The following is a 13,300-nucleotide window of genomic DNA, read 5'->3' on the forward strand; positions in this document are numbered from 1 at the left end:
TTTGGCAGTTTTACACATGTTAACACTTTCTGTGAAAGGGCTTCACTTCATTAGTACTACTATACAGATATAAGCCAAAGAAAGGTGACCAGTCACCCTTTATGAAGTGCTTTCCACCCTGCATTGCTGTAATTTTAGAAACTTTTGATCTGTTCAAGCAGGAATCACATTTCTTCTTGAAATACGCAGATTATCCATAAAATGATGCATTATGTGGCAAATCCATAATAATGCGCAAAACGCCAGGGACGCAAAATCACATCACCATAGCAGAAATTGGCAAATATATGAAAAAAACGTGCATTAGCTCAACAATAGGAAACCTTAAAAAAATTAAGTTTATGGTACAACATCAGTGACCGCATAAACCCCTATCAGTAGGTACAGTCATAAATACTGTAAGAAATTCAACTGCTACAACCACCACAAAATGTGGAATAATGATATGATAAGAAATTGGAATGTCTAACCACACATGGGTTCATTTTTCCACAACGTCTGAAACTGAATCTTTTGTTCAAATTGCCACCATCATTTATTAAATCTCATTTGCGAAAAGGGTGTTGTGCTTGGCTCATCATGCAAATTGACATTCTCAACAGGAAGGTTCTCCCACAAGACATGCAGCAGTGATCACCCAGGGGCATAGAAAAGAACATTAAAGCAGGATCAGGAACTCACTTAAGCGTTGATAGTCCTGCAGCAGAAAACTCCACTTCCGTGTCTTCATGTCTATGATGAAGAAGGGAAACTATTCAGGCACATCACAGCAACATAACACAGAACAACAACAAAGAAACATACAGGACTCATCGATATCTTTGTGGCATTAATGCTATATAGTTCTGGCATGGATTTAGCTCTACAAATAAATGGGACGCTTTGTCAAGCATGTGTTCTGCTAAACTGCACATGCAGTGCATTAAAAATATAAACCATTGCAAAAGCCATTACATTGTGGTTTTTGCTAAACGTTAATGCTGGGAATGCTGCCGGGCGATCGTCAACCTAAAAAAAAACAAAAAAAAAAACTGGCTAATAGCAAAAATAATTATTGGGTCTCAAAATACACACATTGTCATAGTAGAACTACTTTGTGTGTGGATGCGCTTGTCCTTGTGAAAGGGGCAGAATGCGATCACTCACAGTGAAGTAGCCAATGGATGAAATGGGCTGGCCCATTGCACCAGGCAGTATGCTCTAGTGGGCAGAAGAATACTGTGAATCACACAATAACAGACTAATGGATGAAGAGGTGTGGCTGAAAGCTCCTATAAATATATTATAGAAATAATGCTAGTGAAATTTAAAGGTCTTGGCTAACACCAGTCCTAATAAATGTAATTTATTTTTAGCTGAAATAAATACATTTGGGTTTAAAGGGAAAACATACTGTCTCTAAACGTTGCAGCAATAGGCTTGCTATAAAATGGTCAATAAACAAAACAAAATACCTAATGCATATTATATTAATAGAACAGCATGGGCGCTTCCTAGCAAGCAGGTGCACTAAAAAAAGCAGGTGTAGAAACTCTCTTTGTTTTAATGCACATCACACCAATATATGGTTTTATTGGAACTAAGTAAATATACCATTGGCTTTAAATTACGGTAACCTAAATACAAATTTTAAACACAAAAGGATGACTAAAATCTAAGCAACCACTGGAAAAGTTAATAGCTCTGGCTTTAATGTGCTGCATCCTGCAGTGACGTTGACAGTCACTAGTGTACTGGCAATAAGAACCAGAACAAAGAATGACAGCATTTAGGGCTTAAGTCGAAAGCTGAGATAGTTAGGAAAAATGTCAGCAAGTGACTTGCGCACCAAGCACAGTTTTTAAAATTAGCTCAATTTATTAATTGGTAACATGTGGAAGAAATCCATTTGGTATTTAACAGAAGCTTAAGTTAAGTAACAGACACGGAAGATGCATTTAAAACAATCTGAAGGCAACAGGTAAGATATTGAGGTAGTCCCAGCAAGACTCCATTCCTGTAGGACAAACAGGATGAGAAAGCTGACTGTATTACCAACCTTCAAATCACAGCAAGAATACATTTCCATAAACTCACCACATGGGTACAGCTCAGCACACTGAACACCACAGCCTTAATGAACTCCATCGACTCGGGAGCACCCTCCAACCCATGCCCCAACGACTCTTCAACCTCAGAAGCGACGAGATCAGCCACCAGCTCACCACCATCCTCAACACCTCCATCACCACAGCCACCTGTCCTGATGCCTGAGAACACTTGGAGGTCAGACCAACTCCTCAAGAAATCCTCCGCAGACCCCGTTTCCGACCAAAGTTCTAGAAAAGGCCATCTCCTTAAAACTCACTGAACACATAGAGAGAAACAACCTGCTAGACCCCTCCCAATCAGGATTCAGAGCACACAACAGCACATAGACGGTCCTGATCACAGCCACAGATGACATCCGCACTCTATTTGACAGAGTTGAATTGGCCGCCCCGATTCTACTCGACCTCTCCGTAGCTTTCGACACCATCTCCCACCAAGCACTCATCAAACGAGTTTCAGACACGTGTCAGACACGCCAGACGCCGGAGGTGCAGATACGAAGCAGTTCATTAATCAAACGATTCTAATTGAACGAAGCGAGTCAACAACACGAATTACCAGATTATTGACCGGTTCAGGAATCTGCACTACACCCTGGCCGAGGTTCAGAAACTCCATCCTGTGCGAGGCTTCACCATCCATGTGGCCATTGAGTGCTACAGACAGTTACGGCTCTATCCAGTCGGTGTCCTGAGGAGAGCCCACAATCCTTCTGTGGTTCGAAACGCGTTGACCCCGAGAAGAAGGGTGCAACTAGGGACAAAAATAATACCACACTTTCTACCCCTAGTAGTGCAATCCTAAAAGTATCTAATCACAGGCTCAGTAAGACAGGCAGGCAGTATCTTTGAACTCTGTTGTCCGCCTGTCTTCTGGTATTTAATTTGAAGGACTGGTGCCTATCTAAAAATTATTGTTATGTATTGTACTAATTTATTTTTTGTAAATGCTCTTTTGGTGTCCCTGAAATCTGAGTATTGACTTTGTACATATTGAACACGTGTATATATTGCGCACATTGTTTTCTGAATGCATTCTTGATTGTTTGATAACTGTGCTTTTGATGACATACAAAGAATCGAATCAAAAAGTCGAATAAAATAAAAAACTAAAATAAAATTGTTGATCACTCAATAATTACAGGCTGGGTGTGATCAAAGGATAAAAAGTAAACCTGACTGGCTATCTGTTCTGTTTATTAGATTGTAGTGGTCCAAGCCGGTCAGAGACAGGACCCAAACCTTTCTTGTTGCCCTCCTCCCCTGAAACCTGCAGCCCAGTGCCTGGATACACTCACGGGTGACAAACCGCTCTACACACGTATTGTATGATTGATTGATTGATAAGCTCTTCAAAAGGGGTAACTGATTCTGTGAACGTGTATCAAAAAGTAAGATCAGTGTTGAGAGTAACACCAACACTTTTGGTCATAGTACCAGGAAAGTAGCTTCGTCCCACTGGAGATTTTGAACTTCTAAACAAGTGACAAAGTCTCAAGGTAGAACTCTTTACTGTGGTTCGGTCCAGCAGGTCCCCCGATGATGACACCTACTCAGACATTGCCTGCTGCCTTGCTCCGCAGAACATTACCTTCTTAGGAACTTTTCTTCCGAAGGCAAGCCAAAACCAGTCCCAATCCATCTTGTGTATTTCGAGCCGCGCTCCATCTCGGTTGGCCTTAACTTTGAATTTTGCCCTGGTCTTGCATGTATATTGATATTTTAGGCGCTAGATGTCACTAAAAACCTTAATACAGATTGAATTTAATTACTTTTGGTGTCATTTTATTTATCAAAATGTATCCTATTTTTCTAAATTGGTTTGGGATTTGTTTGTGCTTTGTTTCCACTTTATTACTTTTTGTGTGCTGCATAGGTACTTTAAACATTGCCTCTAAGTTAAGCCTGACTGCTGTTGTGCCAAACTACCAGAGGGTAAGCACAGGTTAATTTAGGGAGTATTGTGGTTCACTCAGACAAGGATTTTGGTTGTTGCTTTAGAAGCGTTTTTCAGAAAGGCTATTGATGTGACATCTGATATCACATCATTGATGACAACACTGCCTGGCGCGGGTGCCAAAAAAAGGGCCTTGCACTACAGCTGAAGAGCACTGAGCTCCAGCTAGGAGCGATTAAAAACAATATGGTAAGATCTCCTGGGGACTTGGTTTTTTTGACCAAGAAGATTTACTGCTTGTTTTTCGAATGTTGCTGGGGGCTACTATACTTCCTGCAAACCCCCCCCCATAACATTAAAAAATGCTTGGTGGTGCCCCTGCTGCTTCTTGTTTATTATAACCCCCTAAGGCATTATGGGGCGCTCCATCCTAGGAACAGCGAATAATAAATGAGCAGCTCCTGTCGCTCAGTTATCAGTACCCTTGTAAACAAGCATTTGCAATGCAATAGGTCTCGCATTCACACGAGTTTGAGCTATTAGTATTGTAATTGACAATGCCTTTTATTTATGTTTTAAAACCCAAAACATAAATATAATGCATTGTCCTTTACAATGTTAATAGCTTACACTCGCGTGAATGCGAGACCTATTGCATTGCAAATGCTTGTTGTCATTGTAACAGTCCGAGACAACAAAAGGCATTCTCTCATGACAATACTATACCATTGTACTAACTGGAGCATCGCCTACTGCTGCGGAGCTGAAAGCAGCTGTTCCGGGCGCTGGGAGTGGGGACTGAGCGGGGAGGGGAAGAGAGCTTTCAGTTTAAGATTGCCAGTCTGTAGCCGGGGATCCTCGAAGACCAAATGTGAACGCTTCCCTGATGTAACCCACTAAGACAATTCCAATCTGCATTATCGGTATCCCCCACTCATTATGAATGAATGAATGTATGAATGTGCTATAGCGCTTATGCAAGCCAGAGAAAAATTAAAGAAAAATTGCAATTCTTTTTAAGAATGTGTTCTCAACATAATCGGCTAGTTACATCAATAAGTTTAACGTCAGCTCTTAAGCCTATATTTTGTGTCGTAATTATTTCAGACACTACAAAAGGCAATTGTTACACTGCTGCCTTTATTCGGAATGGGGCTAGAGTGTTGCAGGGCATGTTAATACAAACAGCTAATTATTTGGAGATCTTTAAATAAAGACAAAAACGTATGTGCATACCTAAATCTCCTGATTCTTACATTTAAACGCAATATATGCTGAAAATAAATAAAACAGCTGCTAACAATGTTAGCATTCTGTTTAGCTGTGTCCAGCTTCTTCCAAACTGAGCAGCAAGCACCTCTAAATGTCCTCATTTTCCTGCAATAGTGCATGAGTTATCAGAGACAGCAGTAGTTTCCTTTCTAAAATGGTGTTATGCTAGCCCCTCACAATTCAAGCATACTAAAGTGACAACTATTGGCTTTGTCAGTGGTTGCATTCTTCAAGCTATAGTGAGTCCACTATGATTTGCCATAGCTATCTCTCTAGACTTGAATGTTTTCCCAGTGTCACGGTAATTAACTGAAATGTTAAGGTGTGTGTGATCCCGCCCCTTGGGAGCCCTCAGTCTTGCCGTTTTGAAAATCAATAGCTAATCGCCATGATGTTCCTGGTTGGGGTTAGAAAGACCAGGTCACGGCAACGCCTCCATTCTGAGGGAGACCTCCTTAGGGGACACGTGTTCAATTTACAGCATGCATAGCATTTTATATTTACCAGCATGTGAAGACACGCTTGGAAAAAAAACCTAGTAATTGCATTTCCCCAGCATGATTTCAAACTGCAACATGTTATAACAACAAGGTTAACATGTTCTGAATCAAAGCATGGGTCCAGTTTATTTCAAGTAAAGCATAAGAAAGTGGATATTTATAAAACAACCTTGATTAGAGGGACGTCATGATGTTTTGAAGTGAAGACGCAAGTAGTAATTGCCACTACGAGAGAGTTTGCGCAGCCATCAACCAATTTACATTTGCGCTAAATTCAAGCTAGGGGCAAACAAACTGTAGAGAGCAAAAATATTTCTGCAAAAGATGGTATTTCCGCCATGACTGAAGCATCTTCTGCTTCCAAAATAAACAATACGGCAACCCCTTCCTCCCGCCCTCGGCACACACACATAGACCCTATTCTTCAAACCGGTTTTGAGTCTTGGCGGGACAACATTAGTTGATTCTGGGCAAATCGCTTATTTTTTCCGTACCTACAAATGAATGAGCCAATCTGTAATGCAACTGGCTCCTCATGTAAAGCATTCCAAATCCTTCAGGTCGAGTTTGCGCTGTATTAAAGTGCAAAATAAAATATAAAAATACAGGAGTCAGAGTTTAAACGCACATACTTGTATGGAGTGTGTGGACAAAGTTAAAGGATGTGCGTAAAAGCTGGAGTAGTCCTCTTTGAGGCTGGGGAACCGGGCTGAGTTTCGGTGGGAGGCTCAACATACACAGCTCCCAGTGGACGAACAAGCGAATTAACAAACTGAATTTGCAGTCCTCCCCTCCCCCCAAAAAACAGTGTTGCTCGATTTTGTATTTTGTTTGCTGTTTTATATAGCGCAAACTCCACTCGAAGATAGCAGTGCTTTAAATGAGCACCAGTTGCATTCCCGACAGACACAGAATGACAGCAAGTTTGAGCCTCCTGCCAGACTCGAACCCCGCTCCTTAGCATGAAAGTCTTACGCCTTATTCGTTACGCCACGCAAGGCCAGAACAGCTGTCAACAAAGCTGAGCTTGCCATCCATGGACTGCAGGGGTGGCAGTCAGGACCGGTTACTGCTCGCCAGGGGTTCGCTGTACTGTGCGTAGCACTCTGACTCCGGCTCGCAGGTCATGTATGCTTCTTGCCCAAAGTTCCAGCACCAATGTTGGTGCCTGAGCAAGCATGCAGCTTGTGCAGCTTCTGCGAGAGCTCGGAGTTTCAGATGGTTGGTTAGTGGCACCCAAGATGACCCAGCGCTGGGAGTATGGCGAGTTGTTAGCACGGCAGGCTATGGCCAGCAACTGCGATGCTGGTGGGGCTATGAGGCAGCGGCGGCTGTCGGTGAGTAGCATGGGGAGTGCCGAAGCATCGGTCCATGAAAACAGTGGCGTGGTAAAACAAAGCACTGCGCCCTTTTACCTAAAATGTATGAGCGTGGCAGCCCACGAGGCGAGCTGCATGGCAATAATAAAAACTTGCGTTCGGCTGCCGGGATACTTTTGCTGAATGCGTATAATGTTAGGTAGCGTGCGCATGCTAATGCGCACTATGTTTTTAAAAAAACTATTACGCTGTGAAAGAGTAAGGAGACTGAAGTTAGGTGCTGCTGCTTTCGGAATAAATGGAAGTTACGTATCGGATGAAGAGCCAATTATAAGCCGGCTAACCAAAAAATTGCCAAAGTTAACTAATGGCAATTGGCGAGAAATTACCCAGCAATAGGAGGAGTTTCACCACGCATATAGATTACTAGATGTCTCGGAAAGACAGTGCATGAGCGCTGCCTAGGCGAGACCTAAAAAATGTATATTGGATCTCCTGGTCCCCACCCGTATCTTATTTTTTTTTTTTTTAGGGGAATGGGACGTGCTGCCCCCATCCCAGAGCCTTTGCCACCACATCCACTGGAGCCTTATATTTCTATTATAAAAGGAGGTATGCGACCCCCCCCCCTACCGGAGCTAGTAGGGGCCCGAGAACCCCACCGAGCTAATAAAGGTCCTGGGGACCCTAACCCCCAAAGACCTTTTCTTTTAACTTAAGGGAAAGGGGCATATGCCCTCCTCCCCCCGAGCCTTTCCAGCCCCAGGGAAACGATTACCCAGGTTTCTGGTGGGTCCCACGTGCCAACCATGAGCACCCACAAAACACTATGTTAGGGACCAAAGGGGGAGCCCCAAAGCAATTAAGATAGAAAGTACCCCGTAGCAAGGTATTATAGGAATACAAGATGGGGACATGTCATCTTTGAGATTTAGGGGTATTTACCAATTGGCAAAATCAATAAGTGGAGTGTTAGAAATTGGGTCTCTAGTTAGCAGAGGTCTGCACTTTGTCCAAGTAGGACCACAATCCTAACCAGAGCAAGTCAGATACAGACCATTAATTAACCTGTGCTCCTCCTCTGGTAGCTTGGTACAGAGCAGGTAGGCTTAACTTATGAGGCAATGTGTAAAGTATTATTGGAACACAACAGAAAGTAACACAATGAAAATACCAGGTTAGAAAAATAGATTATGAATTTATAAATAAAACCAGAACAAAATGACAAAAATCCAGAAGTAGAGATATTAATAATTAAAGATTAAATGTAAAAATAGCACTTAAAAGCAATATCGCCTATGGGGGTTATCTGGTCACGCTCGATTGAGGCAAAATCAAAAGTTTAGGCTGAACCTGATGGAGTACAGGCCGCATACAGGAGCCACGTAACCCCGCTGAACAAAGTACCTTAATCCTGATTGCAACATCGAGTTGCAGGGTACAGCCAAGCAATACATTTGTTTTGATCCAGCAGTTGAGGTGATGCGTTGATTTTCTCCACACTGTAGTGGTGATGATGCACAGGTACCACAGACGATGTGCCGATCCAAGATGCGTTGGTTCTGTAGACGATGTGCTGGGTATTTCCCTGGAGTCGTAGGAATGCACCTATCATCCCACACTGCAGCGGCAGCGATGCACTGATTTCAATGCATTGGTTCTTTAAGGCGGTGTGCTGGTTCAGACTCCGATGCGCTGATTCTGCTCCCACAACCGGGTCGATGTGCAGACTACATGCAATTTTACTGGAGTACGCATCTGGGTCTACTTCCAGGGAACCAGGCACAGGAGCAGGTGGTGAGACTTTGATATCCTGTAGTCTCATGAAACAGGAGGCAAGCCAACAAGCCCATGGAGATCATTCTGTGTTCAAGGCAGAGTCTAGCTCTCCCTCATCAGGACCAGAGAGCAGCAGGCAGAAGGGCAGCACAGCTGAAAAGCAGTTCTTCAAGGGCAGCAGTCCAGCAGAGTGACAGTCCATGTAGCAGCACAGCAGTCATTCTGACAGAGTTTCTTTATAGGGCTAGAAGTGTCTGTCTTGTTGGAGTCAGAGAACCAGTAGTTATAGCCAGTTGTGCCTTTGAAGAGGGGGTGACTTAAAAGAAGGGTATTTGAAGTGCACAGAGGTCCTTTCTTTCCAGCCCTGGCTCCATACTCACCACAGACGGGTAATCAACCCTTTGTGTGGAGACAGGACACTGCCTATACAGGTGTGTCAGCTACTCTCTCCCATCCTGCTCAGGATGGGCCATCAGGGTGCAGATGGCCACTCAGACACACCTACCCTTCTTTTGTGTGTGGCTGTCTCGATGGAATGCACAAAGTCAAGCAGTCACCCTTTCTAAAAGCGCCATTTCTAAAAGAGTAATGTTAAATCCAACTTTACCAGGAAAGAGGATTTATCATTACCATTCCAATTATATGAAACATGACAGACCTACTTCTTCTCAATCAGGAATTACAGCTCAAAAGTGTAATAAGAACTTCCAGATGTTAACATATGAGAGGAGTAGGCCTCAAAGTAGTGAAAAACAAATGTAGGTATGTTTCACTATCAGGACATGCAAAACTTAAAAGTACAAGTCCTATCTTTTACTTATACTGCACTCTGCCCTATAGGCTACCTAGGGCCCACCTTAGTGGTGACTTATATGTAATAAAAGAGGTTTAAGGCTTGGCAAGGGGTTCTAGATGCCAACACGACATGGCAGTGTAAACTGCACACACAGGCTCTGCAGTGACAGGCCTGAGTAAGTGGTCAGATAGGGAGCAGGTGAAATCAGAGGTTAGCAGCACATTGGCTACTACCCTGCACTCCCCCAACTCCACAAAATCCTGTATTTTGGGGAACCCATGGCACGAGAAAATCAAATCTTGCCAATCTGAAAGAAGAAAACGGCTGTGAAAAGTCACAAAGAGCAAGAATAGAAGACCTAGCAACTGACTTGGTGCTAACCCTGTCGTTCTGCCAGCTGACTTAGACAATTGCACCAAAGGACTACTTGCCCTGCAGATGCTGTGTCTACAAAGCCTGTGAGACCTGCCAGCACTTCATCCATGAACCAGGAACTCCTATGGAGCAGCGGAGCTGCTCCCCTGCACCTTGCAAGCACAAAGATTAAGCTGTGAGACAATTGAATACTGCAACGCCCTCTACTTAGGGGCAAACAAGAGGACTTTACTCCAGCTGCAATTACTACAAAATGCGGCAGCGCGATTATTGCGCATGATTCCCAAATTCAGTCCTATATCCCAAAGTATTCAAAACCTACACTGCCTTCCGGTCCAGGCAAGACACTTTACAGTGCTGGACCTGTTTATCTTACCAAGCATATCAGACGGCACGTCCCACAACGCAATCTCAGGTCATCGATGGCCTCCCTACCAGTCGTTCCTAGGGCAAAGACTGTAAAATGGGGAGGCAGAAGTTTGTACCACTTGGCCCCTAAACTGTGGAATACTCTGCCTGTTACTCCGAGAAGGAAAGCCAACAGGCAGTTGTTTAGGAAATCGCTAAACACATGGCTGTTTGCACCCAAGCTGTAGTCCCTACCATTTCCCTCTGGTCTAGTCTCACTGACAGCTAGAGCTTAGACGCCGAGGCATGCATGCGCTTTACAAAACCTTAATTTCATTTCACAAGACCACAAGAACCAGATGCCGGAAAGCACCACTGCACCCAAGCAAGTAGGCCAAGTTGAAGTGGGCCAACTGTGTCAAAGTGGTCGCCAGAACCTTCAGACTTGAAGCCCACCTTGGGTTTCCCCGCCGTAACTTCCAACACCACCTACAGCTTCTGTTTGCATGCTCCCCTCTATCGCGTCCGCTCCCGGTGACAAAGACCTGACACCTAAAGACATCTCTGGACCCGTCGCCCCTGGCCCATGGAGAAGAGGACCAAAAGTGTTCCCACGTCCCGAGCAATGTGAGGCCTGAGCCCCCCTGTTGGTTCAGCCCAACTGGCCTCCCAGTCAAAACCTGCAGCCTCTTTTTACCAAGTTCTATCCCCATTGACTTCCATTGGGCACCCAACGCTCTGTTGCAACCCTGCACTCAGACACCCTAGTACAGCTGTTGGTGTCTTGTTGGTGCTGCCTTACATCTTGCCTTACACTCACTAAGTCCAGGAGATTGGTCTCATAAGTCGCTGTACTTTACCTGAATGCCATAATTGTTTTTCCTCCAATTGGACAACATTGCAGCTCCTGAAATGTTATCTTCAACTTTTTAAAAGCAAAAGTATTTCTATTGAAAAAAATACTTACCTGATCATATTGATTATGGTGCCTACATATATATATAAAGATACTTTTGTCTTATAAATTGGCGAGGATCTCCTTATTGAGTCGTGTGCATCATTTATTGACTAGTGTGCGTATTTGCAGATATTGAACACTCCTCTCTGGTAAGCCTAAGGCTGCTCAACCACACTACCCCTTAGCCCAGCAATCCCAAGGGGCTCTACAAGACCCTGTCCACACATAGGAATACCTCGACTCTTTGCACAGTATATTTAATTTGGAATTCTATATAAAGAGCAAGCTACATTGGTAGTGCAGAGGTGGGATACAAGACTTAACATCTGCTGTACGACTTTGTTAATAAGTGATGACACTAAATAATCCAAACTTGTCAGTTTAAAAATATTTTTTTGATTTACATTTTTTTCTAAATTGTTTAAGAACTAGCGGTTAGGGCCTTGTGTTAAGTCCCAAAGCGAAACTGTTGATAAGATAAAAAGTATTTAAGTTAGTAAGGCCTTTAGAAAGTACTTTTTTATTAGTTTTCTAAAAAGGTCCCAGCTATTTTTATACCATGTTTGGTCCTTCCCAGGAGCTCAACCTGGGGCCCTAGAGGAACCTTAAGTTGTCGCAACTTAAGTCCCTCTGCCAAGTATGGAAACTTGCCATGGGTGCTAGACCCACAAAAGCTCATCTGCAGAAGTTACTTGCAGAAAATGCTAAAACCCTGGCAGGAGATGAATCCCCTTAGGGAGAATGGAAAGAGGACACTGAAGTGGATGAAGCAGATGACGATTCCAGCAGTGGTACTACTGATAGCAACACCACTGGAAGTACTACTGGTAGCGCCCCAGAAGAACTAGATACTGAAGAAGCTGACCGTCAAAAAATAGCCAAGAGGATAGCCTTAGAGGCAACTCTTAGCTATAGAAAAGGAAAGGGATAAGATGGGCTCAGGACCCATCTCTGGTGTCAGCAAAATTATAAATAGTTAGAAGGATGAAGCTTTCGATCATAAGATCCTTCAAAGGGACTGTCTCGAAATGTACAGAGGGTGATGATGTCATCAAATGGTTATAGACTTTGAGAGGGCTTGTAAAATGAGGAAACTCAACAATAAGTATTCAGGATCTTTTCTCTGGGAGCTGTTCTCTGGAAAGTGTAGGGCTAGGCTCCTGACACTAAATGAGACAGATGCTGAGTCCTATGACCTCATGAAGGATACCCTGATTGAGGGCTTTGGACTCACTCACCAGCAAGGAATATAGGATCAGGGACACTCGAAAAACCCAGAGTCAGACCTGGGTAGATTTTGTAGACTTTTCATTAAAAACACAAGGTGGCTCTCTGCTTCATGCACCATTTATACCGCTGGCAAGAAACCACATGCTCCCCTGCATCACTGACGGGGTAAGTAAGACCCTAGTAAAAGATACACACCTATACACATTTGCTGATTTATACCCGAATGGCGAGATTAGGCCCCCTCCTGCGGGAACTAAAGATCGAACTGCGTCCTTTGCAGAGCTGTTTTTGCATCATAAACTAAGAACTGCATGTCGAGCGCTGTGGACAGGATTCCCCGAGCCTCCGCCCTCATTGCCAGCTTTAGAACAAATTCTGAAATCACCTTCACCCCGTAAGCTAGTTAGACTCCTGTATACAACTATGCAAAATACGAACCCGGTAGTTAAGCCAAAGTCACTCCAGCAGTGGAACAGCAAACTTGACCCTCAATTGACAGGCAAACAGTGGGAATTCGGTTGTAGGCAGCTCACTGAACTTTCCCCAAACTATAGGCTTCTCCTGATCCATTTAACCTTTTTGCATAGATATTACAGGACACCTATCAGCTTATATCGCATGAAGCTTAGGGAAGATGCACGCTGCTGGCGCTGCGCATATGATCCTGCTTCCTTTTCACATATTGCATGGGAATGCCCACGTATTATTAAATTTTGGTAGGAGATCTTTACTGCAG

At 43.7% G+C, this 13,300-nt stretch overlaps 1 protein-coding gene across 1 annotated transcript in view; it reads right to left on the reverse strand.

Moving 5' to 3' along the window:
* The window catches only part of SMARCAL1 (SNF2 related chromatin remodeling annealing helicase 1), a 326,034-nt gene that overhangs the window by 205,712 nt on the left and 107,022 nt on the right, over window positions 1-13,300 (reverse strand). The window contains exon 5 of the mRNA XM_078679275.1: window positions 682-732. Within this exon, the coding sequence (XP_078535401.1) occupies window positions 682-732 (51 nt within the window). The remainder of the gene's footprint in view (window positions 1-681; window positions 733-13,300) is intronic.

This window comes from Lissotriton helveticus, chromosome 3_1 (assembly GCF_964261635.1).
Source record: "Lissotriton helveticus chromosome 3_1, aLisHel1.1, whole genome shotgun sequence".
Taxonomy (NCBI): Eukaryota; Metazoa; Chordata; class Amphibia; order Caudata; family Salamandridae; genus Lissotriton; species Lissotriton helveticus.